This window comes from Cebus imitator, unplaced genomic scaffold (genome assembly GCF_001604975.1).
Source record: "Cebus imitator isolate Cc_AM_T3 unplaced genomic scaffold, Cebus_imitator-1.0 Scaffold10, whole genome shotgun sequence".
In the NCBI taxonomy this organism is placed as follows: Eukaryota; Metazoa; Chordata; class Mammalia; order Primates; family Cebidae; genus Cebus; species Cebus imitator.
In genome coordinates, this window is record NW_016107325.1 from 12267055 (window position 1) to 12280323 (window position 13269).

Sequence of the window (13269 nt, forward strand, 5' to 3'; positions counted from 1 at the left end):
GGGGGTTGGAGGCTAGGGGAGGTAATGCAGGGGGGTGGGGGGCTGGAGAGCAATAGCGTTAGGAGGAATACCTAATGTAAATGACGGGGTGATGGATGCAGCAAATCACCATGGCAAGTGTATACCTATGTAACAAACCTGCACTTCTGCACATGTACCCCAGAACTTAAAGTATAATAATAATAAAAGACATATGTATATCCCTAGTGTATTGTAGTACCTTACTCTGCTAAACATGGTACTAACGAGACTACTTTTCTGAACTTGGCCTCAATTATATAATGTCTTCTGATCCCTAGAATCACTTCTGACTTACTCATAAATACTATATGCCAACTCATACACCTGTTTCATGTTTGTCTTTCAGTGCATACCCAATTCATGTCATCCATGTACATGTATAGTGACTACTAGATGCAAAAGAAACACAAACTGTCATGTTGTTCATTTTTTTCATAAAATACTATCTGAATCTTCTAGTGGCTTATAGTCGAAAAACAACTAAATTGCAAATGTAATGACAAACATGAAAAGCTTATTAAAATGTAAACACTCTGGCATCCAAACGTGTTATATGGCATAGATAAGCATTTTCACTCTCAAAGTTGTTTACAGGTATAAAGTACACTGTCAAAGGCTGTATACACTGATTGGTACAGCTATTGACAGAAACTGCAAAAATTCAAAATCAGCAGACACATAAAGCAATCACTATAATTTACTTATCTATGTGCCCCCTGAAATACATACACAAAAAAGTTAAGGGAATGATGTGTGTATTAGCAGCCTAAGTGCTCACCAAAAAGGAAATGGTTAAATAAACAATTTTCATTCATCTAATACAATACTGTGTGTCAGTTAATAAAAAAAGAGGCAGGTCTATAGTTCCTAAAGTGGAAAGATTGCCAAAACAATAAAGCAAGCTGCAGAAATATTTTCTAGTTTTTGTAATTCCACTCATGCTTTAAAAGTGATATGTCAGATTTTTTTTTTTTTTTTTTTTTTTTTTGAGATGGAATTTTACTCTTGTTGGCCAGGCTGGAGTGCAATGGCAGGATCTCAACTCACCACAACCTCTGCCCGCCAGGTCCAAGCTATTCTCCTGCCTCAGCCTCCCGAATAACTGGGAATTACAGGCATGCGCCACAATGCCCAGCTAATTTTGTACTTTTAGTAGAAATGAAGTTTCTCCACGTTGGTCAGGCTGGTCTCGAACTCCCGACCTCATGTTATCCACTGCCTCGGCCTCCCAAAGTGCTGAGATTACAAGTGTGAGTCATTGCACCTGGACTTGATATGCCAGATTTTTTAATGAACATATTAGTGTGGAATCAAACGGAAAGGTCTGGAAGAAAACTCTGCACGCTGATGACTTCCGTGGAATGAAATGACAGTCACAGGGGTAAAAAGGGGAGGAGGATAGAAGTGATTTTCAGTTTTTATTCCATGTCATTCTCCTATCTTTTTCAAATCATTATTCTAGGTCTCTTCTCAGTAAGGCCTATCCTGACCAACCGATCTAAAATTACAACCTCCTACTACACTCCCTGAAGTCCCCATCCTATCCTGTTTTTTTCTATCACTCTTATCCATTATAACAAACCACACAATTTACTTACTTACTAAGACTTTGATATATTGTTTATCTCCTCCCATAAGAATGTGAGCTCCACAAAGACAGGTATTCTGCCCTGGTTTTCTCACTGATGTATCCCCTAAACCTATTAAGACAGGGCACACAGTAGGCACATAATAGATATTTGCTGAATATTTACATATTTAACACTTTTTAATTTCCTTTATCATAGAGAAATAAAATACTCCATGCTTTGCTTACAGAAAGTAGTTTGGGGTAGTTGGCAAATCAGAGGGATACTTTAATTGTAAGCAGAAAGGACAGGAAGCATCACTGTAGCGTCTCTTAATACAGCTCAGGATAATCAAATGTCAATGCTGTCAAAGGAATGGGTGTCAAAAAACTAGCCTGAGAAGCTGTGCAATAGCAGGTAGGGTTGGTTATTTCTAAAATTTGGTGTGTTTACACAAAAACATATGTATCCTTTTACATAAATAAAGAGGTCTACTCATATGACTCATATGCTTCTTTAATTATAAATCAGTATCTTAACAGACAAATGCACTAAGAAATCAAATGAGTCTGGATGCAGTAAACCACCTATGACTTTCATATCCCACTAAAGAAGGTCAGTACTGATGCTTGAAGATCAACTCACATCATGCTGCATATTCTTTCCCTTCCTATCTGTGCAGAAAAAATTCTTGCCAAAAAGATACTGCTATTATAACAAATCAGCTATCCTAGCAATTTCAACAAGCACATAGTAAGAGATTATCTTAAATCCTTATAACCAATGTGTTACATGTGGGGCTCATCACCATTGCTCCTAACAAGGGGGGATGACATCTCTGATCAAAGCTGAGATGTCATCCCCCTTTGTTAGGAGCAATGGTGATGAGCTCCATTGGTGATGAGCTCCAAACAAAAACACACACACACACATATATATATATATATATATATATATATAAAATATATAGCTATATCTATATTTTATCTATATTATCTATATATTATATAACATACATATCTATATTGTCTATCTATAAAATATACATCTATATTATCTATCTATATATTATATATAATATATAGATAGTAAATACAGATATATATTATATATATTCTGAGATGGCGTCTCTGTCACCCAGCCTGGAGTGCAATGGTGCAATCTCAGTTCACTGCAATCTCTGCCTCCCAGGTTCTAGCAATTCTCATGCCTCAGCCTCCCAAGTAGCTAGGATAGGCACCGGCCACCATGCCCAGATAAATTTTATATTTTTAATAGAAACGGGGTTTCATCATGTTGGCCAGGCTGGTCTCAAACTCCTGACCTCAAGTGATCTGCCCATCTCAGCCTTCCAGAGTGTTGGGATTACAGGAGTGAGCCACCGCACTTGGCCCAAAGTTTACATTTTATGTATGAAATGGAGAGGTGAATTAATATGATAAATATGGAATAAAACAAAATCTGAAGGCGAGCTGCCATGGAGAGATAGGCAAGCTGGAAAATGCCCAGGAAAGGCGTATCCATGTGTCATGAAAGATGGAGAGAGAAGGGTCAGAGAAAAGAAAAGGAGAAGAAAGGGTGGCCTATGGCTCTGCTGCCCTCCTCCTTACAAGACCCAGCTGGCTACTGTCACTTCAGACTGAATGATGAGCGTTACTACATTTAATCAAAAGGAAATGTCTGCTAATTTAAAAAAGTTGGGGTAGATATCATTTGTAGCCTAAAGTTTTTTGTTTTCTTAATGAGAATTTATCAGGGTACACATTAATTACTAGGTCTGTAAAATATCTGGAGCTATTTAAATATGCTCAAATTTTCTCTAGGAGAATTAGCAAGTCTTGTGAACTACAGTTATCATTAGTCATTAGGCATTAGGATAATTAATCACATGGAGGAAGTAAATCAAATATGATCTCTTAATCAAAAGATGACCAGGCCTCAAAGGGAAGCTGTTGAAAGAGTGCTCCTTAGCTACTAAGGTACTATTTAGAAGATTTAAAAACAAAGACCAACAGATTCAACCAAGAGATTCTAACCATTTCAATATCTACTTTATGGCAAACAAAAATCATGGAAGACACTTTGCCTGTATGCTTAATATGTTTTCTAAAGGCAGTAATCCTAAGAGTTAAAATTAATTGATTACCTAGTCTATGCCAAGGACTCCATGGAGGGTTCTGTGTACATGATTTTGTCAATCCTCATGGCAACTGTATTCTAAGTACTGTGATCATCCCCATCTGACAGAGGAAACAGGCTCAGAAAGCAAAGTAATTTGCCCTGATCTATTGAGCCCAAAGTCACTCGGACAGAATCAGGACCTGCAAAGTCCATGTGCCTTTCCTTTCTACTTCATGAGATTTTGAAGCGTCTCCCCTAAATGGATCAGACTTTGATACCCCAAGAAAGCAATGAAATGGCAAAATAATAGATAAATAGCCATAGCTCACCTCTGGATTTTCTTCTTTTACTCTTCGTGACTGTAAAACAATTATATATCCATTAATATATATATACACACACACAATCACAAAAATAAAATTCACACAGATTAGTTCATCAACGATGTCATTTACCTTTTCCTGAGAAAAAGCTGCTTTCCCTTCTTCGCTCTTCTCATCCATCTCATCGTCACTCCACTCCCAGTCCCCGTCTTCGGTTTTATGAAGGTGACCGCTTGACCCAGGAACTCTTCTTACCTGAATGAAAACAAGCCCACACAACTCTTCACTAGTCAAATGTGAACCATTTCACTGGTGCTGCTTACTTGGGTTATACAGCATAGACACCATCCTGAAAATAACCTGAGTGGCTGTGAATCCAGGAATGACAACTAGAGGTTAAGATCCAAAAAGACTACAACAGCCTCTAGACTCCCAAACTCACCCTCTTTCCAAAAATGCTGTGTTTTTGAAATGCATTACTACATACATGAAGAACAAAATATTTTACAAGAACATTGCACACATAAGCCATTAGGAATCAAGCTAATTGTTCAAGTTTACTTCAGTTAACACTTTATTAGTGGCCACATATATAAAAGGCCTTATGGTAGGAAGGCCTTCAAGGAAGCGCATGCAAGCAACATCCTGCTGACTGAGCAAAGGCAGAGAAATCAGGAAGCCTAATGAAGCATACGAGACCAGGGGTATCGGCGATCTAAAACCTAAGACAACAAAGCGAACACCCTTCTATTGCCGCCTCACTCTTTTGCAGAACCTGACATTATGCTTGCTTCCCCAGGATTCGTCTTAACCTATTTGAACAAAACCAAACAGCACCAGACCACTCTTAACACACTTTGTAGCCTTTATGAGACTTGTAAGATTGCTAGGAACACAGCTTGATAATCAGCAGCCATGCCAGTGTCTAGATTATAATCAGTCTTCCTCATTATTTCAAATTGTTTTGAGCTTGGGTAGAGATGTAATCCATACGGCAGGCTTTTCAAAAGTCTCTGTGGTTGGAAAAGCAAAACTTTTAAAAGCACAGGATGACTGAGAATGAGCCTTTGTGACCAAAGTAATTTCCTTAAAAAATGTACTGAGATGTAATTAAACAAAGCACTGTAGCAGAAGAACATGACGTGAACATTAACAGCCGTGGTCCAAGCATTCAGAGAAACTTCAAGTGGAAAGGGAGCTTCCAGACAATATAGTCCGACCTCTTCATTTTACAGGTGAGGAGATGAAAGCCCAGAATGTGACCCAAGATCACACAATAATGAAGGCAAAGCAAGGTAAGAAACAAAGCCTTAGACTTCCACTCAACTGTGATTCTCCTTATGCCACTGAATAACTGCAAGCAAGAAGTTATGTAATAATGTCCTTTGAAGACTGAAAGACTATGATGTGAAGAAAGTCTACTTTCTATAATAGACACTATTTAGTTGTATCACAGGAGCTTCAGTAAAACCAAGGGAAACAGCACAGAACTTAAATTTAAATATATAAGTTTAGTATACATGTCAGATCAATGTGAAGTCACAAAAAATGCATGCTAGGGTTTGGCTTTGATTTGAAGGCTGTACCATCTAGAACCTGTACAAGTAATCCTGACCAGTTGGCCTAGAAGATTTGAGCTCCAACACAGAAAGTCAGAAAGCAAGTACAAAGCTCTTTTTCATAATTGCAAAGAGTTATGCTCACTTTATTCAAAAAAGCTTTTTTCTCCACTCCCCAAAAATATTTTTTAAACTAATTTATCTTTGAAATAGTTAGTACTTAGTAAAACCCCTTCTGGGCTTGGCGTCAGATATTTCTTCCACTTGCATTTTGAGTTGCTGTCAAAGTCTATTCTAACAATGGTGATTTTAATGGTGCTTATAGATGCTGGCAAAGTACCATAGAAAAAAATGCCAAAATGCACTTCAGGATTTGCAGAACAGATTGCTCATTTTAATGCTTGTAGAAATGGCTAAAGGAAGAAAAAATAATTTTCTATTGACATATACATAAAATTAATTATTTTCTTAGCAACACTGATCATGGTGGTAGCAACATAGAGGAACATATGTTAATGACTACATTTAAAAGGGAGAATTTAAAGTCATGTCTATTACAAAACATACTGTCAACTAAGAAGTGAGAAAACAAAATTATGTATCAGAAACAAAACAAAACTCTATCTTTACTAAAATTGCAGAACGCAAGGTAGTCAATGAATTAGTATTCTTTAAGTACTCAGCCAAGAGATTACACTAAGGAAATCTTCTTTTCCAGAGAGAGTCCAGATTAACATCCTAAAATTTAGTTTATGTCCTTTCCCCCTCTGGCTCTATGTTTACAAGCTCTGTCAGTTTCATTTCCACAAGCAGAATCCAAGTAAAAACAATAAAATGGCCATCCTCTTCCATTTTTATTTTATTTTAGAGCCCTAGCTATCTCTCTGTTGTTTTATTGGCTGGAAGAGAGAAAGATAAAACAAAATGTCTAGGATTATAGCTGTAGACATTGAAAGAAATGGTAGGATGGGCCTTTAAGCAATAAACATTGGTTAAACAGTAAGTATATAAATGTTGTCCAAATTAAGACAAAGAACATTCAAAAACCTATGTAGGGAATAATATTGGTAAAATTGTCACTAGAATAAGAATATTAACTTGTCTTTGAGAACGTCCCCTCAGCTTACCCCTAGGAATAAACTTGCACCATCATCTGAAACCCAGGTTTCACGGTGCATTTATGTGACACTGACTCTACCAAAGAGACCAAAAATCAATTTTACAAAGTTACATCCTTGTAGGGAGTTTGTAGGGATGATGAGAAACAACTTTTATCTTTTAGAGTCAACTAAGTTTTATGCAGTTTAGCAAGTTGTCTTACTCGGGAACTGAAGAATACCTTGCAAAGTTAAAATTTCAAAAAAAAAAAAAAAAAGTGTAGAAAAGCTTCCATCTTCCCCTCACCCACTACAATGATGAGAATGGAGATTATTTACCCTTAGAATTCTAACTGCATTGACTATATTATTACTCTTGTTCTATTAAATGATTTGCTCACTTAGTAAAGCCAAGAGGTGGTAGAATGAATTTATTCTCTATTTTGTCTGTCAGGGGTTTAAAAAAAATCCATTGCTTCTCAGAGAAACAAGATCAATTTAAGTGATACCTAAAGGAATTCATAATCTCACAAATTCTTCAGGTCACAGTTGGCAGTAGTGAGGTTAGAAAAAGTTTTATATTTTCTTCTTTCTAAAAATGGTATTTTTCATGAAAACGCATTAAATAAATGAACCCAAGTTCTGATTCCCACAAGAAAAGAAGGCAGGCTCGGCCAGATGAACGAAGGAGACATGTGGCTCCCAGCCACTGGTGGTGGCCACCAGGCAAAATGTAGGTGGCCACTGGACAGGGCTAGGATGAGCAGCCACGGAGAGGAGACGACAACAGTCCCCAGGGCGGTCTGACCCATCACTCCAGGGCTGCACCTCTAAACAGGAGTGGCCTGTAAATACAGCTGTACCAACCCCGTGCAACTCAAAGGAGGCATCTGGCCCGACATGAGAATTGGGAGGAAGGATGTGAAGAGCCACCAGGTAAAGTTTCTATAATGGCATGATAAATATGTCAGAAATGCAAGTATGTGACTGTAACAGTCTAGAACAAAAGAAGAATGTGACCCAAAGAAATGCTGACCAAAACTTAGTACATAGAATTTGTCTCAATCTGGCATGTCCATCTGCCAAAAAAAGAAAAAGCAGCCACTAGCCTCTCCCACTGCCACATTAACTTCTCCCTGTAAATAGAATTTGGGAATCTCCTTTGAGTGATTTCCCCTGCTCGGTGGGAATCCCGTACCCAGCCTCTCTTCCACCTGCTAAACACACGGCATGCTGACTACAGCCAAAACCCGAGTGATCCAGGGAGCACACCAGCTTCACGTCCACCTATCAAGAAACTACTGCACCAGCGGAAAGCAACACATAGTGACATTCCTGTAACCAGGCATACTACTGATGAAAAGTATAAAAAACGTTTCTAATTAATTGCTGTTTATCATATACTTGAGGCGCTGCCAAGCAAACAAAAAGCCTTCTAAATCATGAAAAATTAACAAAATGTGTCTATAGCAATAAATATTTTACCATCTCCATAATTTATACACTGACACTGCCCCTCTCTGACCACTACCTCTCTTGACACCTCCGTCCTACACCTACTGCCTGGCCCCAACTGGCCTCTCTAGCCTAGGTCCTCTCCTGCCCTTTCACCAGCCCCCTCCTGGCTCTGCTCCTCAGCATGCAAGGCCTGTCACCCACAACTGACTCCAGATGCTGCACTTACTGGTACTCAGTGTCCCCATGTCCCCTGGCCAGATGAATCTTCCTATCCAATCCACACTTGAGAAGCAAGCCCTGGGTATAGCCCCAACATCTCCTCTCTAATCCTGAACTGCCGACCAAGAAGAGCACCAGTCAAGTGCACGTGATGCCTGGTGCCATTACAGATAACCACCAGCCACTCCTAGATGAAGCATCAATGCTGCTGCTACAACCCTGCCCCTCCAAGTGAAGCCCACAGACTGGGGTAACAGCAGCACCTGGGAGAGATGCAGAATCTTATCTTGTTAGAAATGCAGAATCTTGGCTGCGAGCAGTGGCTCACACCTGTAATCCCAGCACTTTGGGAGGCTGAGGTGAGCAGATCATGAGGTCAGGAGATCGAGACCATCCTGGCTAACACAGTGAAACCCCATCTCTACTAAAAATACAAAAAAATTAGCTGGGAATGGTGGCACGTGCCTGTAGTCCCAGCTACTTGGGAGGCTGAGGCAGGAGAATTGCTTAAACCCAGGAGGCAGAGGTTGCAGTGAGCCAAGATCACACCCCTGCACTCCAGCCTGGGCAACAGAGAGACACTCCGTCTCAAAAAAAAAAAAAAAAAGAAATGCAGAATCTTGGTCCCCACCCTAGACCCACAAAATCAGAATCTTCCTTTTCAACAAGATCCACATGGTGTTGAGCCTGTAGTTGCACAGAAGTCAAGAACTGGGAACATCTGCCTAGATTTAGGAGGATGTATGGAAACACCTGGATATCAAGGCGGCAGTGGCGGGCTCTCATGAAGAACCTCTGTTTTGCTAATGCAGAAGGAAAATGTGGAGTTGAAGGCCTCACATAGAGTCCCTACTGGGGCACCACCTAGTGGAGCTGTAATAATAGAGTCACTGTCCTCCAGATCCCAGAAAGGTAGATCCACCTACATCTTGCACTGTGGGCCTGGAAAAGCCACAGACACTCAACGCCAGCCCATGAAAGCAGCCAGGAGGGAGACTGTACCCTGCAAAGCCACAGAAGCAGAGCTTCCCAAGACTTTGGGAACCCACTTCTTCAGCGTGACCTGTGATGTAAGATATGGAGTCAAAGGAGATCATTTTGGAGCTTTAAGATTTGACTGCCCCACTGGATTTCAGACTTGCATGGGGCCTGTAGTCCCTTTGTTTTGGCCATTTCTTCCATTTGGAACAGCTGTATTTACCCAATGCCTGTACCCCCACTGTATCTAGGAAGTATCTAGCTTGCTTTTGATTTTACAGGCTCATAGGTGGAAGGGACTTTTCCTGTCTCAGATAAGACATTGGACTGTGGACATCTGAGTTAATGCTGAAATGCATTCAGACTTTTGGGAAGGCATGATTGATTTTGAAATGTGAGGACATACAATTTGGGAGGTGTCAGGGGCAGAATGATTTGGTTTGGCAGTGTCCACATTCAAATCTCATCTTGAATTGTAACTCCCACAATTCCCAGACATGGGAGGAACCTGGTGGGAGGTAACCGAATTATGGAGGCGAGTCTCTCCTGCACTGTTCTCACGATAGTGAATAGGTCTCACAAGATCTGATGGTTCCCTGCACAAGTTCTCTCTTTGCCTGATGGCATACATGTAAGATGTGACTTGTTCCTCCTTGCATTCTGCCGTGATTATGAGGCCTCCCCAGCCACATGGAACTGTAAGCCCATTAAACCTTTCCTTCTTTTGTAAATTGCCCAGTCTCAGGTATGTCTTTGTCAACAGTGCAAAAACCTATTCATACATACTCACAGCCCCTCTCTTCCTAATAAACTTCACATCCTCACCCTTCTTAGCCGCTTTTCTTGCTATGTGCAAAGAAAATGGATTCCTTCTCTTTATAAGACCAATGCCTCCAGCAGTGCTCCTTGTGTATCTACTCACTTATTCCTTCCTTCAAGACACTTACAGCCAGGCCCTGGCTCCTCTACATCCATCTGTAAATATGCTTACATCTCTCTCATACTTCTACCAAAAGAGTCCCAAGAATCCCACTGATTTTCATTCTTCCTTAAGAATCACTCCATTACTCTTCTCTTTCACTGTCAACGTTTTGCTAAAATAGTCTCCAATCGTGGCTCTCACTTCCTATCTTATCATCACACTTTAATACCATGCAAAATGCTATCTGCCCCACTAGGCCATCAAAACTACTCTCTCTCCCTTTGAGATTTAATGATTTTCTAATACTGTAATTCAGTGCTCTTCCCTGTGGCCATAACATTATCTTGAAGACATTGCTAAACTCCATTCTTTTCCTTTAAGCTCTTTCCAAATCTGTGTTCACAATGTTTCTCCTCCTACCTCTCTTGTTCTTCTGCATCTCCCTACTGTTCTTTGTTCTGTTTCCACAATAAACGTGGCTGCTCCTAGCCCAGTAAACGTTCTCAGCTCACTGGACACTGTCGTCCTAAGTGAACACACCTTCTCCATGGCCACCCTGCCCTCACCTAAGTTGATACCCTTGGAAACTGCATGTCTTAGTCTTGTTTTCTAAGTGTTCTGTTGGATATAAATACCTTAACAATTTTTCAAATTTGAGGTTGCCACCTTTAACCCATTTGTTAATCCTCCACCTCCAGCCTCATTCTGACACTTCTCCTGTGTTGTCTTAGTTAATGCCTTTGAATCTCATCCCAACCCCCACTCCTCTCATGTTCACCAGGGGCATGGTCATATAAAGCTCCTAACATGATGCCTGCCACATGATAAATACTCAAGACATGGCAGGTACTATTATCATGAATATGTGCAAAGTTTCTCACAACCCAAATCTATTTATCAATTTATAATCCAGCCCCAAATTATCTGTTTGTTCATATATTTTCTGCCACATCCCTTTAGATACCTACAATCCAGTTATGTGCAAGTCACATATTTTTGTGACTCTACCATTTTTAATACACATTACCTACATCCTTGGCCTAATCTGCCCTTCCACATTCTCTCTCTCTCTTTTTTTTTTTTTAACTAAGAAGCTTTTGTTGATCCTCTCAACTGGAATTCTGCCTGAATCTTTGTCATTCTACTTTGTGTCACACCGAACAGATAACATATCAAACTGTATACTCCTTCAGGGCACAGAGCTTGCTTTCGCTATTTTTTAAAAATCACTTCCAAATTCATTTAGTCAACAAAGTTTTATTGACTATCTACCTTGGTCTACCATGTTCCAGATCAAAGATGAATAAAACAAAAGCTTACACCTTGGAACAGTTCACAGTCCAGACAGGTGAACAGATATTTATGCTAGAAATTTCAAAAAAAAAAAAGATATGAATGCTATAAAAAAGATACAAACCCTGTGAATCTGCAGAAGGGAAGATGACTATCTATCAAGGGACAGTATGGAAGGTGGCTCCTGGAGCATTGTAAGAGCCCAGCATGCAGAGAAAGCAAAAACTTAGCACATTCTACTGACTCATATAATGTGGCTGGGTCACAAGATACTGGGGCCTAGGGAGTTGGTTTAAGGAAATGGCTATGAATAAGGCTGGAAAAGCTGTGTAAAGAATTTTGTACAATCAGAAAGGCAAACTCAAAGGCCTATAGGAGGCAAGGAGAAAATGCATAGTAAAAGCTGGCCAAGTGAGGACTTGGGTGGCCTGAGGAGCACCTGTCCCACCATAAGAAGGCACCCAGCACTGACTGATGGCTGCCACAGGGAGACAGCCCCCACACTCCCAGATCTTCTGATTCTTCTAGAGAAGTGGATACATTGGATTTTTATATGAATGCTCTTGACTTATTTTAATGTTAACAAGCATGTCAAGTTGAAAAAAAAAAAAAAAACTTTCTCTGTACACCCTAAAAATTAATGTCTGTGAGACAAATTTGGCCTGTGAGTTCACATCCCTGTTGTACACTCATCAGAGGTTTAGAATTCAGACAACGGGAAAACAGGGAAAGCTTTCAGGTGGGCAGGGTGGGGGGAAGGGAGAATGAGCACATCTGGATTTCCGAAAGCAGAGCAGAGGACGTGTTAGGATTTGAGGATGATAAACGCTCAAAAGAAATCAGCATGTTAATCATTCCAGTCACTACTGACATGTAATTAATCACCCCAAAACCGAGTGACTTAAAGCAACAATAATCAGCTATGAAAATCATACTTGCTTCCAACATGGCTGACAGCAAGCACGAGAGACCCCAAGTCAGGACAAGCCCTTTCTGAATTCCTGACACACAGCAACGGTGCTAGATGATGAAATGACTGCTGTTGTCTTAAGAAGGTTGTTAGTGAGGGCTTAAAGAAAAGTGAGGAAAATGTTCCTGGAAGCTAGAGGAAAGGAGGACCCTGTTATCCAGTGACAGAGAGTTTAGCAGCACTGACATCTACGGTAAAGTGGAAAGTGGAAATGCACCTAATGAACTCAGTGATCTAGCTACAGAGATTTCCAGGCAGACACTTAAAGTGACACCTGGGTTCTGCTCACTGCCTATGACAAGATGTGTGCAGAGAGAGATGGGCTAAAGAATAAACTGTTAAATATAAACCTGTTTCCAATTCCCAATCTTTTCAGACATCAAACAATTCTTGAGCCAATAAATAATTTCAGAGCAAAAATCAAACCCAGGGTCAAATTGTACAACCTTTCAAGAATTCAGAAAGATCTAAGGTGGTACCTTGTAGACACCTTCAAACACACCTAATACCTTCCAAGGATCTTAAGAGCTTGTGTTGCAGAACCTCTGCATTAAATAACAGGGACTCCAAGAATCACAGGGCAGTGCCCCTTAGCTGTCTCACAAGGAGCCCTTGGTAGACAAAGCATCTTGTCGTCACGGATCTTTTCTAATGGAGCAAATCCAACAAGATTCACAGAAAACCCACTACCTTGTTTGATATTGTACTACAAAATACTGCCAGCTTAGACTAAAAGAAAC

The 13269-nt window shown here is 40.2% G+C and overlaps 1 protein-coding gene across 1 annotated transcript in view; it reads right to left on the reverse strand.

Annotated features, from left to right (window-relative positions):
• STK39 (serine/threonine kinase 39) overlaps window positions 1-13269 on the reverse strand; it is a 325035-nt gene that overhangs the window by 139374 nt on the left and 172392 nt on the right. The window contains exons 11-12 of the mRNA XM_017548524.2: window positions 4166-4288; window positions 4040-4069 (exon numbers count right to left, since the gene is read on the reverse strand). Coding sequence (XP_017404013.1) covers window positions 4040-4069; window positions 4166-4288 — 153 coding nt within the window. The remainder of the gene's footprint in view (window positions 1-4039; window positions 4070-4165; window positions 4289-13269) is intronic.